Source organism: Molothrus aeneus, chromosome 7 (assembly GCF_037042795.1).
Source record: "Molothrus aeneus isolate 106 chromosome 7, BPBGC_Maene_1.0, whole genome shotgun sequence".
NCBI classification, from domain to species: Eukaryota; Metazoa; Chordata; class Aves; order Passeriformes; family Icteridae; genus Molothrus; species Molothrus aeneus.
This window is the reverse complement of record NC_089652.1, coordinates 18,252,178-18,276,843: the sequence shown is the minus strand read 5'-3', so window position 1 is coordinate 18,276,843 and position 24,666 is coordinate 18,252,178. Positions and strand designations below refer to the sequence as shown.

The following is a 24,666-nucleotide window of genomic DNA, read 5'->3' as shown; positions in this document are numbered from 1 at the left end:
GCTTAGTTAATTTGTAACATTTTCATTTAAGATTATAACTGTGATTTCATTTAAGATTATAATGAATTTAGAGGAGCATATGCCCCAGGCTTTCTTGTTCACGAGTAAGTGATATATAATTCCATTTTGTGAGAGCTTATGGCTAACTAGCTTGTTAATCTCACACAAAATTTCCATAGTGTATGAAGCAGCCTGGTGAGAGTGGCTGTGTTAGAAGATGTCACTGTGTTGGAACACAGACATTAGAGTCTGATAGGGAGTAGCATTTCCTCCCTCTACTTTTTTTAAGCAAAAGAAACTGAAACAAATGTCCTTATTACAGGGATTGAATCAAACTATTTAGCTAACTGCTGAAATTTCAGTTTATTTGACATTATGTAGAACAACTAATTCTGCCCCATACTGGTGGGTATATTATTTCTGTGGTGCTAATCACAGAAATCAGTTAAAATTCTACAGTCCAGAACTAATGTTTTGCTGTATGACTAACCTTAATTTATTTTCTTAAAAATCTATTGTAAAATAACATCTGGTTTATCACAGCAAGTGTATTGATTGAAACTGAATTGAATGAAATGATGGGGGTTTTTTTGCTGAAGAGGAAGCACAGCCAAGAAGGACTGAAGTGACTTCTGCTTTTTTTTGGTGAACTGTCAGTAGAAGGTCCACCAAAAGTGAATCCACTTTTCGGGTTGAGTTAGATATACTTGTGCAAAGTAACACTGTGTAACAGGTCAAAGTAACACTGTGTAACAGGTCTGTTTATGAAACTTGGCTGCAGGCCACGGTACTGACAGTGGCCTTCTCACCTGTGAACGGAGCATTCTGCCAGTGGAATCACCCTCATGTGCTTATTTACACTGTCAGCTTCCAGGAGAATGCATTTTAAACTCAAGTTTGTATAAAAGGTGAAAGCTCTTTAATTGCTGAATATATTCTAGAAATGGCCTTGCTGTTAGGAGCTGATAGTCTTTAAATTAACGTGTATATACACCATGGTATTCCTTTTACTTTTTAATGTGGTAAGATGTTATCAAAGAAATGCACATTGAAGGGGCTGATTTTCATTCTTACTTAGGGCCTTTTACAGCATTCAAGCAAGGGAAAGAGTTCTCTGAGTGCATGTAAATTATACTCATGCTTATTTAAAGCCTGTGTAAATGCAAATCACACTCTATACATTAAAGTAGCAGCATTAAAATTATATTTTCATTCATATGACTGCTTTTATTGGCATGTGTCTTCACACTCAGGCACAGAGGTGCTTCGTTTGAATGCTGATGAAATACAGTGCTTGTTCTCTGATTGCATCCCATCTTTTCCTTCCAGCGCATGATTGCCAACACTGTCAGGACAGTGAAATTCTGCCGAAGCCAATCTTTCAGTAAGTGTGTTACAACATCTGTACTGTCAGCATTATCATCAGTAGCTACAGTAATTACAACTAATTCTGTGTGTACCAGAACTCAAGAGCCTGCTTTCCAGCGATTCTTCCATGTTTGGATCCTGTGATGCTTCACAGGGCGAAATATCCTTCAGGAAGCTCTAATAAGCCCCTTCTCCTCTATCTCTTTTCCATGCATGTAAATATCTGTGAGGTCTCTACCCATCTGTCAGATTAGAGCCAGTTGAAATTAGACACTGGATTCAGAAGTGGTTGAAATAAGTCTAGCAGGCAGCAGCACACAAATACTTGCTTGGATAAATGCTGTTTTAATATGAAACCAGTCTGGAGACATGACCTTTATAAATGACATAACTGCATAAGGCAGTGAATTTAAAACCTGTTTGTCAGTATAATTACCAGAACTTCTTGAGGCCATGTAAGATGACAGAGCTATATATATGGTCAAACAGGCTTCTCTGTGGGTCTCATCCCATCGAGCTGCACTGTCAGTCTCAGTCACATGCGCATTTCCTCAGCACTTCATCCATTTTGACTCACAGTACCCTTCCTCTTTCTCAAACAACAGAATAAGTAATATAAAACTATATTTTTATAAAAATTGTTTCTTTCCATATGAGTCAAAGCTTAACTGTGGATCTGTAGAAATTTCTGTAGAACATTAGAAATTAAGAAAGATTTTTTTTTTTCCTCCACAATCCAGGTCTTCCTGGCTTTGTGTCTTTAATTTTGATGTATTAAGCATGAGTGAGACCTCCACATACTTAGAAATGGAAGCAGATTTTCATTATATATGATATAACAAAATGTCAGTATATTGATCTACTGGATCTAAATTCCATGGTTTTTGTGTGTGTGCATGTGTAATGTAATGTAGATGCCTCAGTATAATTTTTTAGTTGAATTTAAATTACCTAACACATATTACATTACACTGTAAGCTGTTCCTATGGGGCTGAAGATACTTAGAATTTGACTCAGTAGTATTCCATAACTGCTGCTGGAGTAGGTATAATGTGGTTAAGAAATGTAAACAGGTAGTAAATTCTGAGGCTTGAATGGGGCAGCCACTAAGCACTACATTGATACAAATATTTAAAATGAGAATATTGCATGAAAAGAAGCTGAAATCAATTACATTTTGAATCTGTGAAAGTTCCTGGTTCAAAAGCAAATGAGCAGCTTTAAATTGTACTTGTTAGCTGTATAATGTATAGCTAATGACTGATAAGGTGATGTGTCAAACTGTAACCAAGGGCCATCAATTTTAGTAAATGTAGCCAAGGATGTCCAAAAGAAAAGTTAATTTGTGGGGGTAGTAACCAGAAAGACCATCAGATATGGAGAAAAGGTTTCCAAGAGAGCAATTTCTAAATATTTCCTTTTTAACTCGCCAGGATCTAATCTTTCCTGTGACAGCTGGTAAGGAGTTGTGCATTTTGTTCAGGCATTTGTCCATTTACGTGTATCAATCCTACATCATTTCTCTTTCACCAGATCCCGATGCAGCCCTAACTAATAAAAACCATCAGGATGTTCGGAGCTACGTGCGGCAATTAAATGTGATTGACAACCAGAGAACTTTATCACAGATGTCTCACCGACTGGAACCGCGCCGAGCATAAACATTTGAAGCAATGATGAGAAACGATCTTTTATCCTCTCAAGGTCACTTGTTAAGAACTTCACTTTCTCTGCTACTGCACTGCCACTACAAAAATAAGCAAAAACATACCATAAGGTCTTGGGCAACGCACAATATACCAGTCTGCTGAAGAACTTTGGCTGAGGAAGAATTTATGCACTGTAGGTGTATGAGTGGCCATGTGTGAACTGTTAATTCATCTTGAAGTGTAGTAAGTGATATCTCATACAGATTTTAAAAAAGGCAAAAGATAGAATAGTTAGTGGGAAATGCACAAAAACTTATAACAGTTCTAAGGTAGGTCGTGGATTCTTCTCCCTTAATTAAGAATCTGTATTTTATGATTTATGCTTCAGGTCAGGACCAAAACTGATTGTCAGTTTAGCTTGCTCAGCTGCTCTTGACCTCAACAGAAGATGGATGTAAGGATCTGATGAAATAATGTAGGTTCAAGAGTGGTCCAAGGTACAGTTCCATTCAGAGAAGACTTACAAATATTTCCATTTTAAATCCAACAAATACTAAGAAAAATTCCTAGTCTTAATCATACTGTCTACTACTACAAGCAGTGTGGCCATTTCAGAAAATTGACAGGACTGAAAATATTTGAATGATAAATAGATTAATCAGTGTTTACATTTTACTTCCTTCTTTTTAAATTACCAATCAGGTTTTTACAAAATTCAGTTAAAAAGTAAGGTCATCAAAATCAATAGCATTAAAGGTAGCTAAGGACTGGTTCAAAAAGAGCACAATATGCACAAATGGATTTCAAGAGAATATTTTCCTGGACATTAAAACCTTAAACTTCAGCTAGAATTAATCTTGGCTGGTTAACACATCTTCTGGTCTTACACATTTACAAATATTTTAATTTTCAGCCAATTGTTTGCACTTTCAATAGACTGTAAATAAATGTCAATTCATTATGTTCTAGAATATTTATTTATGTAATAGTTATTGTGCCAAAATAATTCTGGTTTATTTATTTTTAGCATGTTATGAGAGTACAGCTTTTGTCTTCACACTCTGTGCATTTACATGTAGAAGTTGTGTGATCTATCTTTTCTGTAAATAACATGCAGTACCTTATTAAATGTAATTGCTGGAAGGGTTTAGTCACTGGCCTTATTTGCACTTTCAGCTTCATTCCTGCATAAACACCAATGCTACTAATTGGCTGATATATCAAACTTGGCTTGTCATTTGGTGGGCCTCAAACCCGCAGTTGGCCTTTGTGCACCGAGAGATGGACGATGAGATTAAAGCCAGTCAGATCCATCCCTGCCACGGGGATGACAGTCAGGCAGTGACGCAACACCACTGTCTCATTAGCTCATTTGTTTCTCAGGAGAAAACATTTAAATTGGAAGGGTTTAAATAAAGAAGGGATATATTCTTAATTTTAGCTAACTAATTTGTCCTGCTCAGTCACTAATGTGAGCACTACACGTTATCTTATCTTGGGCAGGATTTTACCTCAGGTTAGCAAACTCAAGACCTTGGCTAACAGGGCACTTGAGAGATCTCTGGGTTCCATGACCACGGGGAGGTCTCTCAGGGCCTGCAGCCATGAAGGGAGGGGTGGTCTGGCATGTGCCCTTTCCCCTCCTGAATGCTCCTGGGGATGGCTGTACTGCTGCTGGGCAAGCCCAGATGGCAGCCAAGTGCATGCCAAGGGAATGACGATGTTCAAATGGTAAAAGTCTTTCCTATTGCATTCACACTGGTTCTGCGCTGTGAAGCTGGATGTCATAAAAATTATTAAGCCTGAAATTAGAAGTTGCAACTATTATCTCATAATTAAGCTTCAGAAATTACCTCATTGATATAGTCTACATTTTGCTTTGGACACAGAGCATATTTTTTTTGGCATTGAGCAGGACTGTGTGGAATCAGTAAACACATACAATTTTTTTTAATCTATAAAAATAATTACATTCTTTTTGTCAAAACAAATTCTGCAAAAGTTGAGAGTCAGTGGGGAAATGCTGACACAGAACCACAATCTGTTGGTACCTGCATTCTGCAAAGGAAAGAATTACACAGTTAAGAAATATTCTGCAGCATGATGAAATAATTTATTTTAACTTTGCTGTCTGATAGAAGTTCAAGATGATTCAGAGGAAAACCAGCTAATAATATAGAGACAAATTTGTGTCTTGTCATTTCAAGTGAGAAATATTTATTTCCATTTCTGCTGTTCAATGAATATACTTCATATGGCTTTTTCAGATACAGAATCTTCCCAGAAGCAAAGTATGCAGTAGAATAAACTACAGGGATACAATGAACGCAACAGGCATTTTTATCTTTGCAATCAATTGGTAACATTTCTGAGTTCGTTATTTTATTTGTTCCAGGTTTGTTCCTATTGTTTGGACTTTCATTTATTTCTATGTTAGCTGGTTTATAAAGCTGCCAAGTTTTGGCTTGGCTCTGCATGTAGACTAATTCTTCATCTGTTCAGTATGTTTTTATCCCCTAGGTTTATTCTTTTTTTTTCTTTAGAACTTCTAACTGTTTTACTTATTTGTTGCCAACAGTCTCTATCGTGTAGTTGTATCCCTGTGATACAAAGAGAGGTTTCATGGCACCTCCATGTCAACAAATGAATGCAGTTTACCTACTCAATGAAACAGGTATCTGACATTTTTTAATTTTCCAATAAAGGGTGCTGTATAAATAACAAGTGTTGCTATCTCTGTATCTAACTAATTCAAGTGGCTCAGATAGTTGCTATGGTTCTAATCACTGTCTAAATACCTAGAGATTAGATGAATAAAACTACCTTCTGGCTCTAGGGTCTGTCCTGGGCTTCCCTAGCTCCCTGTGTTGACTTTACAACAGGAAGGCAGCTGCCAATATATTGCTCTAGCTGTAGGAAGCCTAAGCGACTGTTGCACTAGAGTGGAGAATGAATAGGAACTCAAGAAACATTGAAATGTCAAAACATCCATCCTGACTTCACCCTGTGCTCGCAGCTGCAAGTCACAGCTTGTTCGTGCTTCACTGAGGGCACCGCCTTGCTGCTGACTCTGCGACGGGTCTGCAGGCCTGGCTGCAGGGAGCAGGGCAATCCCCAGCACCACTCTGCTCATGGCCCATCCTGGTGTAGGTGCACCACTTGGTCTGGTTTTGGCCCATGCCAGCTACCTCTGCAGGAGAGTGTCCAGCCATTACTTCTGGGGGATCATGCAGCCAGGCTATTTCCAGGGGAAACTACAGAGCTGTCTGTCCTGCCTCTGTCCCGCCCCCACAGTCCTCCAGTGGGACCCGAGGTGCTCTGCACCTCCATCACACCCACTTGCATAAACAGCGCAAACACAACAGCACAGCCCCCCCCTCACTGCAACACTGCAGGCTAAAGAAACATAAACCTGTTCTAAATCCTAATCAGGATGATTATGCCTGAGGGTCACAGGCCATACAGTGCTGATATGGCTGGTCCCTGCTGCTTGGCCTCAGGGCCCAGAGCTCCTGGTCCTGTTTTATTTACTGACAGAGTCCTAACTGTAGTATGAGTTTTCAGATGAGATATGACCAGGAGGCAGTGTCCATAATAAATATCCACTGCTGGGCACCACTGAGCCAGGGTGGCGACACCTTGGGCATTTTGGAAAATGTTCTGCATTACAGAGCTCCACCATTAGCCTTGTTTTGCTCAGGCAGCAGTAGAGAACACAAACTCTGTTTAGGGCTGCAGAGCCTAAAGAGTCACAGGGTACAGCACTCCCTACCCTGGCACATTTCACTATTGTTAATTTGTTAGGATTTCTTCTTTTTCTCAATGACCAGGCACAGTGCTGACAAAAGCAGGGAAGAAAGGTTAAATCCAGGGAAGCTTGAATCCTGTACACCAGGAGGCTGCAACTCTTTGGTAAAGGCAGGATTAAAAATATTTTCCATGGACATCTTGTTCAAACCCAGTCAGCCACAAAGATGTAATAGTGACAGATAAAAGAATTCAAATGTATTTGCAGGGCTCTGCAGATGGAGGGTTTGGGTTCTTTCTTCTTAGGTAAAATATTGTGAGGGCAAACAGTCTCTTCAGACCAGGTACAAAGAGAGACAGAAACAAAATGCCTCTTTTCAGAGACACTGGCAAAGCAACCTTTTAAGTACAAGAAGTTTAAATATAATTTAGAAATCGTACAAAATAAGTTAGAGTGAAATCAAAAGATTTAACCTTCAGGGGTACAAAAAGAGGTAATGAATTTTGCTTGGGGAAAAAAAATTAACAAAATTATAAATCTAAATTGTTAACACAGCTTCTTAGTAAGGTCAACTGCATAATATAGAGCACCTTAACCTCTTCCAGCAATTTTTAAACACCATGCAGCTTAAATAGACTACTTCTGAATTCAGCAGTATTTCTTCTGGGAGCTCTGAATGCAAATCAAGAGGTAATAGGAGAAGGAAATTAAAAGATGTGCTATTCTCATTTCATTTTTTGTACTGATAATAAGGAAAGCAGCATAGAGTGATATGGCAAAGTGAACCTCTAACTTCAATAGCTTTTCTTTCACTGTTAATCTGAAATGCATTACACTCTGCCTTTTCAAATAATCATAATGTTCTTTACTGTAGCCTGCATTAAAGTTTAGCAGGCATAAGCAGCAGCTGTCACCAGAGGTCAAGGTATTAGCAATCAAAGAAAATAATGACCAGATTAAAAAGTTATCATTAAAATTGCGAAACCAGAAACTTCTTTAAAAGCTTATCTTTGGAGCCCTGCATCCAGAGCTGTAGCTGTGCCCATGGAACCCCTGGCACCCCTAGATGTTCTCCCCACTGCAGTGTGGTGGGGCTGGGCCGCCCTTGGCTGGAGGGGACCCTCACCTTTCTACCTCCTCTCTTAGAAAGGTGCAGCACTGCCCCAAACTAATTCCCACAGGACAGAGAGCACTCTGGTGTGGCTGGTGGCTAAAGCCTGACGTCAAGCTTCTTGCTGTGGTCAGTGTTGGAGGAGCATGCAGGGTACAGTGCTGCATGCTTGTACCTCATGCTGTCCAACAGCACAGAGAGAGTGGCTCCAGCCCTACCTGCCCTGTGCACTGCTTTAGCAATTACAGTCCTTACACATCTAACTAAGGCAGCAACTTGCAAATCCACAAAGGAGCATAATCCAACCACAGTCTTGGTGGTTTATGGCTCAAGTGATGGGGGGACTGCTGTAGAAGGGGAAATTCTTAAAAGGGAAAAAAGAGCATGTACAGCTACAAAATCTATCACATCTAACTGCTGAAGGGTATTTCACAAAGGGTTGTTTTTTAATAGGCCTGGCACTCAAAGGTAATTTCTGAATTCAAAATAAACTCAGAAACTGACATGATAATGCATAAAGAACGAATAATTACTGACGCAAATTGGAATATTTTTCTTGGAAACTCCATGTAATAAAAATGTGACACATGGGGGTACTGGTAAGAGCTTGACCTTTATTTCCTGGCCCTAATCCATTTGGGTCAGAGTGACAAAAAGCAAACCCTTTCTCACATGGTAGGGGTCAGCCAGTTGTGTTTAATTTTTTTCCTCTTTTTGCTTTCAAATGCAAATAAAGCACATTACCAATGAAAATAATGATTGTAAATGAATACCTCAATTAAAGGAAATTTACATAAACATACGTAGGATAATGGTAGCAGTAGATATTCCAACATCCTAACAGACAATAATCCATTTCTTAATCAACTTCTGTCAATAATCATAAGCTTTCTGCTCTCCATGGTTTCCTCATTATAACACCACCTCTTGTGTTTTTAAATAGTTCTTTCTTCAGATGCTGTCCGAGCCAGCAAGTGAACCTGCTATCTGTATTTGCCGACTCTTTGTGTTTTTTCACAGGTGTACATTATTTCTGCACAGGACTACTGTCGGCAGCATTGTGGATGTTCTCAGATAACAGAGAGACAGTTTTGCCTTGGGTTTTCTTTAGATGTCCTCATTCTCTGTAGGACTGACCCTTGAGGGCTGCAGTACTGGCAGGTTGCTGTCTAGAGTCTGTTTGAAATACAACATTTCCTTCCATTTGAAATTCCTGCCCTAGTGTTTCTCCTGTTCCTCTTGTCTGGCATGTAACTCCTTTGTGGTGCTCCTGACCAGTCAGCACTGTTGCCAGAAACCAGTTATAGGTTTACAGGGATTTTTGTTTCCTTCCTGTCATAACTAGAAACTGTTAATAGTGTGTTTGTGTTTTGGGGGAGTTGATTACCTTTATGTGGAATCACAGGAAAAGGGAGTGATATGATACAGCTAAATAGATTTATCTACAGTAATGGCTTTCTGAGGCAGTCTAATATTATGGACATTTTCTAGTCTTATTTAATCTCTAAATACAAAGAGAAAAAAGATGAGCTCTCCAATAGACAGATTTGTTTCTAAATAATGTCCAGTGGATTACGTAAGTAGCAAAAAATGTAAGTTACAATACACTACAGTACATCATTAAAAGGAGTTAATATTTTCTTTGTAATTCAAACCAATTCTCTGCCAATGGTGGCCAAAATTTTCATTATTCCAGTACCTGCATTTCCTTTAGAAGAAAGGTAAATGACATAAATAATTTGGTAATAATTGGTTTTAATAAGGAAAATATGATAGTATGCTTTAAATCACTAGTTGAAAGTTCTGTGTTGTTATCTTCCCTTGGTGGTTCCCAGAGGTGGTGGAATTGTGCCTGCCTCTCCCCAAACTCCCTGTAACTGAGCAATTTATTGGGAAAAAATTTAGAGAGAAATGCAGGGATTGTTGCTTCAGTGGAGCTTGGAGTGATGTGGATTAGAAAACACAAATGGGCACAGCTTCAATAAATTCAGTACAGCTCTAAAGTAAAGAAAACAGTGTTAAACTGTATTACATTTTAGAGAAAAAATCTGCCAGAATTAGAACAACAAATTAAGTCCATTGGACCAGAAAATTTAATATAAGAAGGAGTATGAGCTATATATATATATATATACAATTAAAAGTATATCATGAAATGGTAGCTGAGCAGAGTACTACTGAGTGGATTACAGCTGACTATGATGATCGGCTAAAAATTGTGGTGCCAGAAAAAGATAAGAAAATCACTTTTGTAAAACAATCAAGAATTGGATTTCTTGTTAATATTTTGCCATCTCATGGCTATCTCATTACTAATTATATTTACATTTTTGTAGAAGTTACATGTTCTTTTTACACTGAACACGTGCCTGATCAAAAGACAATGTACAAGCTGTAACATGCCAGCTCTGAAAACCATTGTGCACAAAGCAGGTACTTGATCCACACCCATTGCACACAAGCATATTCTGCCACATGTTTCTATTTAATCATTCTGGTCTATGTTAAATAATTTTGTGCTTAATACTTTTACAATTAATTATTATTTAATAGTATATTTATAATTTCATGTTAAATATACCATATAGGCACCTTCATAAAACCCTTATTTAAAAATTAAAAAGAAAACCCAAAAGGTAAGAAAACAACAACTGAGATGGGTCTCGTAGATGGATGATGGTTGGTACAAGCTCTTTCTTCATTTCCCATGAAGGACAAGAAGAAGCCATTTCCCACAGCACACCAAAGACTGGGCTGCTGAAGCAAACAGGAATCACGGTTGCAGCTGTGCAAGCATGGGGACTGCATGTAGCATCATGCTGGTGTCTGTGGGTGTACACTCACCACCTCATGTACACCAGGAATGGCAAGACTGCCTCTGAGCCAATTCCAAAGACAATTCCTTAGATTTTCCACTTGCTATCACCCAGAAAGTAAAAAGGTAGCTTATTTTGGCTTGCAGTTGTCATGCAAGATGTCTTTTGGCGTGCAAGTTGTCTTTTAGTAATGAAAGCAATCCTGCTAGTTATGTTTTGGGGTGTAACAGTTGCAGAGTTGTGTGATTGCAGCATGTGTAGACATACCTGCACATATTTCAGTCTGGAAAGCAAGCATAAATAATGTAGAGAGGGCTTCAGCTCTTCTAGATCCATCACAAACCTGATGGAACAAATGGCATAAACCTAGTGACACCATGTAGTTACAGCTAACATTGCTCAAACTAGCTAGATTAACACTAGCATACACTAGTGCTACATGTTCGACAGCAGGGTGTACAACCTTCCCAGTATATCCCAGGCATGACTTCCACCATTTTTTCCAGCCAATTTTTTAAGCTAGAAATGGAAGCAAGCCATAGCAACCGAAGAAGCAGTCATGCTTCAAAGAAACTTCTGTGTTAAGCCTGAGATGAGCTCTGGGCCAGTCTTGAAGGAGAATTGAAAAATACAGAGCAGGTTCCACCTCCAAATTATCTGTGTCACATACAGTTTAAGCTGGCATGAACCACTACACTGCTAAATAAGCACTTCCAGGCTCCATCCCCTCTCAGCTGCATTTATCAGCCCTTGTCCTGCCTTTGTGCTGGCACAAGTCCTTGTTCAATTACCTGATGACCTGCATTCTGCTCTGAGTGAAAACTGATTTGTTTTCTCTGCAGTAGCTTCTTCTGCACAGCCTAACTCCCTGTGCAGCCATGCAAACACCATGCTGGCAGAAGGTGAGGTGGGCAGCACAGCGGCAGGAACAGGGCTCAACAGGCAGGGCAGGGCTGTGCCTTGTGCTTTTGGCAGACAGGATGATTTAAACCACCTGGACATATGCATGACACTGTATTTTCCATGTTGAAATGTGGTAAGATGTCATTACACAACCACATCTCTTTACACAATGAAGTGTAAAGAGACAATTCATATGAATCTTTTCAACTCTAAAAGTTGCTAGAACTGCCTTTATCCTTTGCCAATTTTTGTGGCTTTACAATAACTTTTGTTAGCTTTTAAATATTTTCTTTTTCTGCCTGTCCCATATCAATTGAAGAAGCCTGAGATTAGGATTGAGCTCTCCAGAGGTAACTTTTGAGTTTCTCTGAGTTTGCTGCCCCAGAAAGGAGGGAAAACATACCACCAATGTGTTGGTTCACTGTTCTATACAGTAAGCCAATACATTTAAGAAATTGCAATTACACTGGTTTCTGATCTTTTCTAGCTATTTTTAATTTAATTTTCTTGATGATAGAAAAACAACTTGAAAATATCCAGTCTCACCAGCCAGAAGGGAGAAAGAGTACAAGCCCAAAATGCATGCTCGAAACCTTGTTGTAATAGTTTCAGCTTCACCACTGGGGTTGGACAGTCCTTGTGCAGACTTCTTTGCTTTCTCTTACTTGTCCTCTACTAGAGCAGGTGCAATTATGGGATTTAAACAAGTGGCGTGTTAACACATTGCCTGGTGCAGACTTTGCACTCCTACTCTTGAAGTAGGAAATATTAACCACCCCCTCATTTCTCATGTGCTACCAGAATAGTTTATTTAGGCCCTACAACCAGGGCTTTAATTCAGATATGGTAAATCCCTGCTCTGCAGATACACAGCCATGGAAAAAAATGCCCAGACAAAGCACAGTAGGCAAGAGACCTCTGAATGCGTGTGCTCAAGGAAAATGCCTATGAAACAGGTGATTTAACATTCAAAGAAATTTTTTAATCATTTGACTAATCGGCAATTGCCTCTGGGAGGAAGGACAAACACTTTAGTTACAGCATTTAAGAGACTAAGTATGTGGCACCTCTCCTCCTCCAGAGCTTAGTTCATGTGACTTGTGTTTGATATTTGTGTGTTCCTTTAAAATGTGGCACCTTTGACTGGAGGCTTCTCCAGGCTCATTGCATATCAGTTCATAAGAATGCACAAGTGCTCTCAGATCAGACAAGAAGTGTCTGAAACTGCAGTATCCAAGTAAAGCCAAAGCATGCTGACCTCCCTCACTGCTTGTCCTGGCAATATTGAACCTATCTGGTGGGCAAAAAGGGGTCACCAGGGCCTGCTTTTTGATTTTCTTACTGTCTTTACATGCTTTCTGCACTGAGTGCTTAAGATCTTGCTGAACTTTACTCCTACTTTTATAGTTCAGTGAAATGTTTTATTTTAAGCACAGAAAGTATTAGTACTTCTAACAGGTATTAGTATTTAACGGGTATCAGAGGCTTTCCCCCATGTTGTATTAGTTGTGCTGAACTAATACAACATGGGGGAAACCTCTGATATCCATTAAATTATTATATTTCATTAATCAGTAAAGTGTTCTTCCATGATTCACCTTGATACCATACATCTTTGAGATGTACAATTAATGGATATGGTTCAGTGGGATGCTGCATAGCTCTTTGTGAATCGTGCAACACAACTGGTTTTATATGGAAGTTCTACACATGCATGTAACAACAGTCAAATATGAGAGAGAGCAAGGAGCTCCAGTTCTCCAAAGAATATAAAATCTCAATGTACAGTCAGCAGTAGATGACCTGGGGAGTGCAGAGTAAAGCAGTGCTAGGCACTGAGTCTTGCACGATAAATTGTATCATACAGAAGATGTGCTGTTACAGCCACGCAATGTGCTTACCTCAATAGAAAAATTGTTTGCTCCCCAAGTCTTTTGAGTCTCATCCTTTAAGTGTGACAGCAGTAAGTTTTCTTATTGAAACAGTAATGATTCTATTTGCAGAAAGTTTTCTGCAACAGCAGAATACCTCAATGCCATTGAAATGTTTGGATAAGAAGCGGTCTGTATGGCTGTTTCATTTCTGACCTGGGCAGCCAGGGAGCATGTACGAGGGATTTTTTTTTGGGGGGGGTAGGTGGTGGTTACAATTGCCAGTCAAGTCCTCCTCTTTTTCCATATTCCTGAAAGGAGGACTGGCTGTAGGAGCAGATTTGCTCCCTTCCTATTCCTTGGGACCTACAAATCCTCACCCACAGCAACATGGCAATCCACTATCCCAGCCCCCATGGCACAAGAAAACGAGCAGAGGTTTTTTTGTTAACTTCATCTGGTCATTTTGGTAAAAAATTTAGCCATACTACTGGTCACAGAAGGAACCCTGGAAGGAAGAAGTTTGTGCTTCCAAAGCTGTGGCCATGGCAATGCATCCCCTTGCCTGGACTCCCTCCACCTGCAGTGGTTGGGCTGCACTTGTCCAGTGGAAATACTTGAAAGAACAGGCCCTGCTCAGTCCAGAGGCTCTTCCCAAGTTTGGCACAGCTGACCAACAAGCAAACAGCCACTCTGCCAGACACTGACCTCCCTGGGCAGTCCAAGCCAGGAGAGCCAACCCTGTCCTTGGGTACATCCCAGCCAGGCAAGGGATGTGATTGTCCTGCTCTGCTCTGCACTTGTGCAACCTCACCTCGGGTGCTGGGGGCAGTTTTGGGCACCACAATATGAGAAAGATATAAAGCTCTTAGAGGGTATCCAAAGGAAGCCAACAGCGGTGGTGAAGGGCCTTGAGGGGAAGCTGAAGGCACTGGCTCTGTTCGTCCTGGAGAGGAGACTGAGGGGAGACCTCATTGAAGATACAACTTCCTCATGAGGGGAAGCAGAGGGACAGACACTCACCACTCTGTGGTGACCAGTGACAGGACCCAAGGGAATGGCCTGAAGTTGTGTGAGGGAAGATTTAGATTGGATATTATTAAAAGGCTCTTCACACAGTGTGGAGTTGGGCATGGAACAGGCTCCCAGGGAAGTGGTCACAGCACCAAGCCTGACAGAGTCCAACGAGCGTTTGGACACCACTCTTCAGGCACATTGTGTGGTTCTTGGGGGTGTCCTGTCCAAGGCGACGAGTGGGACTTCATGGTCTTTGTGGGTCCCTTCCAACTTAGTATAGCCTGCGATTGTGTGATTCTGAGAACCTGACGCTCCGTCCCGCTCGCCTCACGCCAGCCCCACCACAGCGCTCACGGTGTGGGTGCAGGGTGCGTAGGCCGGGAGGGGCCACGCGCGCCGAACGACAACTCTCCTGTCCCGGGCCGGGGGGGCCACGCTGGCCTCCGCCCGCCGCCCCCGCAGCCCGAGGGGCCGGCACCGCCCGCCCTGCCCGGCACCGCGCCCCCTACAGGCAGGGCACCGCGCCGCCCGGACCCCGGAGCTGGCGGCGGCCGCGCCTCCCCGCGGGGCCCGGCGCGGAGCGCGGGGTGGCGCCGCTGCGAGGCGGTGCGGGGGCGGCGGCGGCTTCGGCTCCCGGCACCAACCGGAAGCGCGGGGGACGGAGCGGGAGACGCGGTCGCGCCGGTTGTAGCCTGCCTCGCCGGCTCCGGGATCGGCGCCGCTCGGGTCCCGCCAGCCCGGAGCCCCTCGGGAAAGGTGAGGACGGCGAAGCGCCCCCCGCGGAGGCAGCGCTTGGGGCGGCGGCGCGGTGGGTGCGCATTCGGCTGGGCGGAGGGAGGCGGCGGGCAGCGGGCCGGGCCCTGGGTGTCCCCTCCAGGTTTGACGTTCCCTGTGCTGAAGCAACTTCAGAAGCCCTGTGAAGGGAGGCGGCCGGCCGGGCACACGGCCTGACCTTGCGTCGCCTTGGTCCCGCCGCGCCGGCCAAACACCCCCGTGGTCAGCGGCGCCCACGCTTGGCCGCGCAGTGGGACGGGGGTCGGGAGACGAGCCGTGCCTCGCCGGGAGGGCAGGACAGGACAGGACAGGGCAGAGCGGTGTCCGCCGAGCGACAGCCGGGCAGCACGGCCCGGCGCGAGAAAGGCGCTGCCGGCCGCGGCCGCCCGTGAGGACGGGCAGCGGGACACGGGCAGCGGGACACGGGCAGCCGGCGTCCGGCCGGGGGCTGCTACGCTTGGCCACCCCTGCGCTCCCTAGTATGTCTTTCAAATGCAGCGCATCTGCTGCATTTTGCTGTTGTTTTGGGCATAAAATCCGTCGGGTTGGGATTTGAGGTGTGACTTTCATTCCCTCCGTTTTTTTTCCTTTTTTAAAGTAAGCTGTCGTTGTTTGGTTTTGCTGTGTTTGCTTAAGTTAGCTCGTTTCCAGCAGTATGATCTTTTATTAAGCTCGCGTGTGTGAGCTATCTATTACCCTGTATCCAGCATGCTCTACTGGGAGTTTTAGTGACAGAGCCGTCGGGAAAGCCATGGATCATTACTTTTTCTAAGTTCCAGAAGCAGAAATAATTTGAAAGCACTGGATTAACTGGGTCACTGCCCGAAAACATCATAGCTTTCTGCAGGAGGCATGTGGTGAGATGTTTTCAGGACTTTGTCCTGGAATTGTAAGTCCTCTGAAACCTACTTATTTTATCTATCTGTAATGTGCTTCGCATACTGGTGGCATTGTGTTAATAATGGTAACCCTGGAGAACCTGGCTCACTGTGAGGGGAAGACAGAAACATGGACAAAACTGAGGCCCAGGTCCTGCAGTCTGGTCTGTGCCAGGACCAAGCTGCACGATGGGCCTGGATGCAGGCTTAGCTGCCTTGTCTTTCTTGCGAGCTGTTGTGTGTGTACTACTGGCAGGCATCACTTACAAGGTATAATGTAAGTGAAGTGACCAGTTTAGTTTAGGGGTTTTCTGAGATAAAATGTTTTTTATTTAATGTGAAGTCTTTATAGCCTTCAGTCTCTGCCATTGACACAGCTTGGCTTGTATCCTCAGTACTCAAACTGTTTAGGTGGAGTTGAGCCATTTTTTTGTAGCAATGGTTATATAAATTAAAATAAAATTAGACATATTATTAATGGAAATTATGCAGAATTCTTAGGTTCTGACAAAGGACAGGCTCAAATGTTGTTGAGTCTGTAACTAAGGTAGGCAGAGCCATGCTTCCAGTCTCACCATCTGCAGGGCTGCTACTCAGTCTGATTAAGAAAGTTTAGGAGTTGAAGGGGTTGTTGGCTTTATTTTAAGTCATTGGGAGATTAGAAGATTAAAGATATTTAATTTGGATTTGTGCTTGGAGTTTGTTTACATCTTATTGATCAACAGTTCATGATATGATTGAAGGGTTTTTTAATTTATAAAAACTTTTTTCTGCAGCAGCTTTCGTAGCTCAATGTCACTAACTCCTTTACTGTTTTCTGTTTGGACAAGACAATATTTAACCATGTTTTGGTGTTTGAGGGTGGATTTTTTTTGTTGGACATTTTTATTTGTTTTTTTTTTTTAATATATATTTTTTTAAACTCTGTTTAAATATACTGCTGAAAAAATCCAGGTTGGTATGCTCAAGGACTGCAGGCCTTGTTGGATACAAAGGATGATTTGGGTCTAAAAATGGATGGTCAAAGATCCTGAAAGCAAATGGGCTGTTTTGCCAAATAAGGAAACTTGGCACATTCAGCTGTGTATTTTAAGATAGCACAAGTGTGGTGTGCTACTACTTTATTGGCAATATGTTGGCAGTGTGCCTTCTTGCAAGAAGCACTGAATCCTACTTTGTGGAACCACACAGTAAAGCGAGGGGCAGGGAGTTGCACGGTTGTTTCCCATAATAATTTACAAAGGCTGTTCCTGCAGTAATTGAATACTTGAGCAGCGTCAGGTGCACGTGCAAGATGAGAGATGCAATTTTCGGTTTCGCAGCCACGCACTAAACAAAGTATGAGTTGCAGTTACTGTGCAATTTGTAAATTATTTCCTCCCTCCTGTCTCTAAGTCCCTGGAGTGGAAGCTGTCTGTACTCTGGGAGCAGTAGCTGAATGACAAACAGAAGGGTCTTCTGTTTTGTATGTGGAATAAAGCAGAGTGTTGGGCATGGCAGCACTTCCCCTACATTGCAGTTTGTAGGGAGCTGGGAGGTAGAACTGAATGTGTTGAGTTCTTCCAGTGTTGCTGTGCCAAGATGCAGGGCAGGCTGCAGCAGGGTCCTGGGGGGTTCCCTCACCTTGGGGGGGTCTAGAGGAAGCAGCAAATGTGGGACCTTTGCAGGGCTAGGACCCTCACATGGGTTAATCCCCTGAAGTGCTGTAATCACAAGAAGCTAGTGATGGTGGATGGTTTCCTACACCTGCATCACTGGTGTACTGAGCTGAGCTTGTGGTGACATAATGTGGTGACTTCGCTTGCTGCGAAGTGACTCTGTGTAATGGTCCTGACATGCTGCATACTATTGTTAAATAATAATTTCAAATGTTAAACACTGCCAAATGGAACTCAGATCTCTTACTTTTTGGTATGAAATGAACAGCTTCCAACAGCATGCTCAAATATAAATTACTATGTGGAAAACAAAGAGCCAGGAGAAGATGCAGATGTTGCTGCAAGATTACAAGCTCATGATAACTTATTAGAAATAAAACAGAAAAAGGAGAAAATTCTTTTACCCGCAAGAAGATCCCATAGGAATAATTGAAATAACCAGCAGTTTAATTATTTCCTGAAATACTGTCATTCACTGTTTCTGAATTGTCATGTCTTCATTTAATCGAGAGCAAGCAACAAAGTCAGTCAATGCAGTGTTTCCCTGCTACACAGTGATGGTAGTTCAACACCCCAAACCGTGAGTGAGGAAGGAGGGTGCGGGTGCCAAACCCTCTGAGCTGTGTGCAGGGAGTTGCTGTAAGGCCCCGGGCTGTGTTGCAGCGAGCTGCTCTCCTGTCTGCAGAAGTGTAAGATGAAAAAATGTGCCACACATTGTTGGAATGCTGTGCTTGTTTCAGATGCAAGTGGAAGACTATAGAGTTTAATGAAATACCTGATTTTTTCTTTCTTTTAACCAGTTTTATAAACTCAGATTGTTAAATATCTTTAAAAGAGGATGACAAGTTAATAACTGTGTGTGTATTTGTCACATACAATTTTTAATCTAAACAGTTGTTTTCTCAAACATAACATAGAGATTGATCTTTCTAATTGAGGATTACCTACCTTGAATCCAAAAATGTGGAGTAATGTTTAAACAGGCCTGTTATTTAATCTAGAAAAAGAAAACGAATGCAGCCTCGTTTTAATTACAGATCTCTAAATAAAGAGTGTCTCTTGTAAATCTCTTCTACTTTCTCTAGAAAAAAAGCATCTGGAGCAACCTGATGCCAACCAATGAATCATTCTTTAAATAACATTAACTTATTATATGCTGGTGCCCTATAGTGTCTCTACAACTACCTCTACAACACAAGAGGTTGTGGTCAGGCAGGGCTGAGCCCCTTCTCCCTGACAACCAGTGACAGGACAAGAGGACGTGGTCTTAAGATGTATCATGGGAGGTTTAGGCTGGACATGAGGAGAAATTTCTTCCCAGAAAGGCTGATTAAACATTGGAATGGATTGCCCAGGGAGGTGGTGGAGTCTCTGTCCCTGGAGGTGTTCCAGGAAAGACTGGATGTGGCACTCAGTGCCATGGTCTAGTTGACATGCTAGTAGTATTCAGTCATAGATTGGACTCGGTATCTCAGGTCTTGCCACCTGATTCATTGTGTGATCCTGTGATCTGCAGCTGGTTGACTGCTGTAGGTAAATTTGAGACTGAGAAGGTGTTTAAAGAATGAATGGTAGGTTCTGCAAGTGCTTGTGTGTCAGGCACTGCATTGTGAGCGCATGGAAATTGAGATAAAGTTTAAAGCAGTAAGGAGGACCCATCAGAAAAGTACTCATTTGTATTTGTCAAATGTCTGGTGTGCATGTTATTCTCTGCTAGTGTAATTTTCAGAAATCAAATAATTTACTAGTTTGTACAGTTGATTTGGTGGTTCTGGGTGAACAATAATGTGAAATAATTTGACAGCTCTTCAAAGCTATTGAATTCAGGTAGTGAAGCCCAGAAATTTCTTTCCTGGGATGTGTTTTTCTTTTCACTTGGTTTCCTTTTCCTTCTGCCATTTCAAATGAAATGATCTTTTTTCAGCTGTTCCCACCTTCCTGTTAAATTTATGGTCTAGTCAGTGCATATACTTTTGTCTGTGAGTAACATCACTCTTCTAGCTAATTCTGTTGTCAGTAAGGAAATTGTTCACTCGAGTGTGATTACCTGTGTGCATAAATATGTGCAGGGCCATGGCCTTAAATTGTGAGGTTTTTGAGTTGGGAAGTCAATCTGTTTTATTTGTCTGTAAAGTGTCCCATATGCTTGAGACACCATGTACAGAGCATGAACTTGGAGAAGCTGCTGGAGTAAATAATGCAAATGAACTTTTGTTTCTGAAGATCTGCTAATTAAGCAGCAATGGCAAGGAGCAAAACATTGAAACTTCTCTTGGTTTGTAGGATTGACCAATTTCCTTTGAGCTTTCTCTAAAGAAAACGTATGCAGGCTGTGCAGAAGATGACTATGGGATGACAGGAAATTACACCAGCAACAAGGTTAAAACAAGAACAGAAGGTCAGCAGGACAGTTCAGGCACTTGTATTAGGGAAGAGGCTGCAGAGCATTGGAAGAAGGGACTTTATTTCATATCCTGCTGGTAACCCCTGCTCTGACTTGCAGCTCTGGGGAGAGAGCATTCATGTTCCCTCTTTGGGAGCTCTGCAGGCTGGCTGTCAGTGAAAGGCTTAAAGCTGGCTCCTTGCTAAAAAGCCTTCAGTACACATAGTAAAGTTGTTGTGGTCTGGTCAGCATTTATCTTTAAGGGTGGTCAAGAGGTATAAAATGAAGCAGGCAGTTTAAGAGAAGGCTCTGTTATGTTGTGTGTAGAAAAGTGTTGATATCATCATCTCTCATTTGGAGAATAGCTGCAATCAAGTAGTGCCAGAAATTCCTGATCTAATGATATCTTAAAATTTTAATCAGAGTAGCTACACAATCAGGAGAGACAGGGGGCAAATAATGCCTTTGTGTTTGTTACAGAAGGGACTGGCATAAAGAGATTGTGGCAGTCAGCAGTACAAGGAGTTAACACAGTTGTGTTTCGCAGCTCTGGACAGCACATAACGTTTTATCTCAAAAAGCCCTATGGAATGGAAGTTCCCAGAAGACATAGTATATTTTGATACTGTAATTTACCAGTGAAATTGGATATGTTGTTTTCACCATCAACCCAAAATCTCTGGTTCTTTTTTTGCTTGTTTTGTTAAAACTAATATCTCATTTTATGCTGATAAATTTACTGTCATTAATTGCAAGTATAGTAACTTTTGCTGGTAATTAAACCTACTTTCTCTAGGCTGGTGCATCTGAACTGAACCAGCAGCAGACTTGCAGATGATTCTGGAGTATGCCGTGTCCTGCAGTCCCACTAAAGACCTGAGCTTTCTGATCTTATATCATTAAAAAAAGAAACCTAAAATTAGTCATTGTTCATGTATTTAGGTGATAATGTTTCTTGAAATTTGCTACAGCCATAAGCTTTATCACCATGAAATCTCCGGGGAGGACATTCTGTTCCTCCGTCAGCAGATTTGGGATCATCTCCTGAAACTGCCAACACCAGTCTTGGCACAGGCTGCAGAATTTCACATATTGTAACCCAGATGAATTACCCTGTACTTGCGCTTTGTTACAACGTGCAAACAGATCTGAGTCACTCAGGAAGAGACATTTACCATGGCCAGGTTTTTCCACATCCTTGCACGAAGTGCTCCGGCCTGGCCCGGAGCGCTGGTGGGGCGCGCAGTGTGTGCCGAGGTGCCGCTGCTCGCTGCCCGGCGCCGCTGCCCGGCCGGGCCGGCCCGTGCCCGTGCCCGTGCGTGGCCATCGCGGCCGCAGGACGGCATGCCCGGCGTGCCGGAGCGGACAGGCAGCCGGGAGCCGAGAGCACGCTTCCTGTGTGTCCGCGGAGAAGGCAACCACGTGCCTGCCTTTTGCAGAGCTGCTTCCAAGGTGCTCGGGAAACGTCAGGATTGCTCTGAGGAATACTGTTAGTTGTTTCTGTACCCCAGCTCCTCCTAATAGATGGTGCAAATTATGCAAACTTTAGTACTCCCTGTGGGAATGCACGTCCTCAGTCTCTTTTCCTCCTGTGGCCTGTGGATGTTACTGGAGTGTGCTTATGATTCTGATTTTGGGGTGACTGAACATGGGTAAGAAAGTCCATAAATCCTTGGAGCATGTGCATTAATAAAACCTTTTCTCTTCACAGGTTTTGCTGTGGTATATTTTGTCATTATGAGATGTCGTCTACCAGTGCTTCATTTGTGCAAATTAAATTTGATGACTTGCAGTTTTTTGAGAACTGCGGTGGAGGGAGTTTTGGGAGTGTCTACCGAGCCCGATGGATTTCTCAGGACAAGGAGGTGGCAGTAAAGAAGCTGCTCAAAATAGAAAAAGAGGTAAAAGTTTACTTTTCATTCACTTTGTCTGCTGTGGTAACAACAGAAATTCTTTTCTAGTGTTTTTGATCCTCTAGGTAATGCAGGCAAACTACCTTGGGATTTTTGTTTGTTTAATTACAAAACTCTGTAAGCGATGATGCTACAGTAAGGACGTAATGAGCAGTCCAACCCTTCACTCTTGTTGCCCACTTTTTTTATTTTGCAATTCTCCTCTACCTGGCCCTGAGGAGAGCTTGCTGCACCTGTGGAGCTACTAATTTCCTGTTGATACTACCAGCATGTTGCTAGATAGGAAGAGATAGTGTCCCTGTCATTACCTGATTCCATTTTGTCCTCTTGACGTCTGTTCTGTGGTTCACATATCTATGTTCACTACAGGCTTAGAGTTGTCTCTTCCCTGCCTGATGAAGATTTTGATCTAGGGCTCCACTAACTCCTAGTTAGTCATAGCCACATAGTCATAGCTTGGTTTTGCAATGAGGTAGTTTTAGCCCTCACTGTTCTGCCAGTCTCCTTCCCTTGGGGCATCTTGTGACCTGGAAAGGTGGATGAGTCCTTGGCAATCCTGGGGGAAAAGGCAGAATTTGCTAAGGGCACCTTTACCAGCTAAGGTTGGTTTGTTTTTTGTTTTTTTTTTTTCAAAGCTTTTTAAATTTGCCTGACAGTCCTTTTGACCCCTCAGCTTTGTACAGTTTCAGCAGAGATGTGGTGTATGTGGTCCTCACAGTACTCCAGTCTGCCTGCTGGTCAGCACTGGTGATGGAGCAGTGAGCACAGCCCAGTTTAGTGATGGACAGCAGAGTTACTGGGCTGTTGTTCCATCATGACTATATGTATGTAACTTGTATACAATCTCCTCAGACTGTTGTAGGAAGACAGTTACAAGCTGGAGGACAGCAGAGCAGTGCTAGGCATAATAGACTTAGTAAGTAATCAGACACCAAAGTTCATCCACTGCGGCAGCAGCTGAGCTGCCTTGATTGTGTCATGCTTAGTGATGTAATTAGCATGTTTGATCATGATTAAGCATGTTGCTGTCTAAAATAATGTAAAAGGATCTCAAGATTTTTCTAGGACAATGGAAGATTTATACATTCTGTCCAATGTCAGTTTGTGGTGTTCTCTTTATTTCTACTATTTGTTAATATCAAAAGATAAATGAAAAGTAAAATTTGAGCTATGCAGTATCAATAATGTGCTCCTTAAAAATAACCTGGCTGGCAGATCTCAGTCAGGGTCAGTGAAATACCTTTATTGAACATGTGTGTTTCTGAAGGAGTTACACCTGTGTGTGTGCTAGACCTGTTGTTATGTACTAAAAACATTTTTTGAAAGTAAATTTAAGAACAATATTACTATGTCTTGTGATGGCATAAAACTCAATGGAATGGGAAAGGATGGAGGAAGGAAAATCCTGTGTATTACATGACACAGTTGGACCATTCAGCAGAAATACATTTTTTTAAGACAGTGCAACACAAAGTTCAGCTTGGAGTAGCAAGGAGCACAGGCTGTATAGCAGTAAAAAACCCCATATGCCAGAAAGTGCTTATTATAATGTAAGGATTTATTTAGGGATTAATGAAGACTTGCAGCTCAGTAAGAGCTCGTATCATGGTGCAGTTAGGCAAATTTGGTTAATTGTTTGGCATATGCAAATCAGGATAAAGTAATTTGTAACAACCAGGTGTGGTTTATCTTGGTATGTAGCACTGGGAAAATTGTTGTTAGGCATATGTGGTTCTGTTCTGTTTAAAAGAGTGTCAATGAACAGTAAGAGCAGCCCAAGGGAATCTGCAAAACACCGAGCGGAAAGTTGGTGAGAGTGGGGGTGTCAAGAGGGGGTGATGAATATCATCCATCAGGATGAGTTGACAGAAGGAGAGCAAGTGCCTTCCATCACAAATTTGTTTATTTTTCTTTGGACTGGTTATAATTTGCAACTTAAACTAAATCAGTCAGGTTATGGGAACAGCTTGGTATGGGCACTTTCTCTTGAAAGTTTTCTGGAAAGGCAGTGGAGAGGCAAGTGGTGATGCCTTAAATAACTCTGACAAGCTTTGGCAGAACTTTTCTGTCAACAACCTTAGAGAATTAAAAAGTAAGAGCTTATATACAAACATTGCATTTTCATATGGAGAAAATGATGGGATAGTTTAATCTAGTGCATAAAGTTATTGCAGGAACTAGTGCTTGGAATCTGTAGCCAGAAAAATTAGAATGGAAAGAAAAGCAAAATTATCGGGAGTGAGGATGAGTAACACTTGGCACAGACTACAAATGAAAGCAGTGAAGATGGAGGATCCTTTTCATCTGTCTTCTCATTGAGATGTCTTTTTAGACAATTGTTTTTGTCAAGTTGTTGAGTTCAACACAGGAGCATTTTGCTGAAGTATAGTGGCCTGTGCTGTACCAGAGGCCAACTTGGTGGCCAAAAGGTCTTCTGGCCCTAATGGCCCTCACATATTTACATATGTAGCATCTTCATCTGTAGTGATAACAATAATCAATGTCTGTGGCTGGACTGCACTGAAGTCATGGTGACTTAATGACTCTTCTGATATCAATACAAAAATAACTTGCTG

At 42.1% G+C, this 24,666-nt stretch overlaps 2 protein-coding genes across 4 annotated transcripts in view; both read left to right on the top strand.

Moving 5' to 3' along the window:
• Positions 1–5,742, top strand: part of RAPGEF4 (Rap guanine nucleotide exchange factor 4) — a 142,973-nt gene extending 137,231 nt beyond the window's left edge. For both annotated transcript variants that reach the window (XM_066553145.1, XM_066553146.1), the window contains 2 exons: positions 1,330–1,384; positions 2,903–5,742. In XM_066553145.1, the coding sequence (XP_066409242.1) occupies positions 1,330–1,384; positions 2,903–3,030 (183 nt within the window). In that variant the 3' untranslated portion in view covers positions 3,031–5,742. The remainder of the gene's footprint in view (positions 1–1,329; positions 1,385–2,902) is intronic.
• Positions 5,743–15,145: 9,403 nt separating this feature from the next.
• Positions 15,146–24,666, top strand: part of MAP3K20 (mitogen-activated protein kinase kinase kinase 20) — a 90,261-nt gene continuing 80,740 nt past the window's right edge. For both annotated transcript variants that reach the window (XM_066553219.1, XM_066553220.1), the window contains exons 1-2: positions 15,146–15,240; positions 21,889–22,078. In XM_066553219.1, the coding sequence (XP_066409316.1) occupies positions 21,920–22,078 (159 nt within the window). In that variant the 5' untranslated portion in view covers positions 15,146–15,240; positions 21,889–21,919. The remainder of the gene's footprint in view (positions 15,241–21,888; positions 22,079–24,666) is intronic.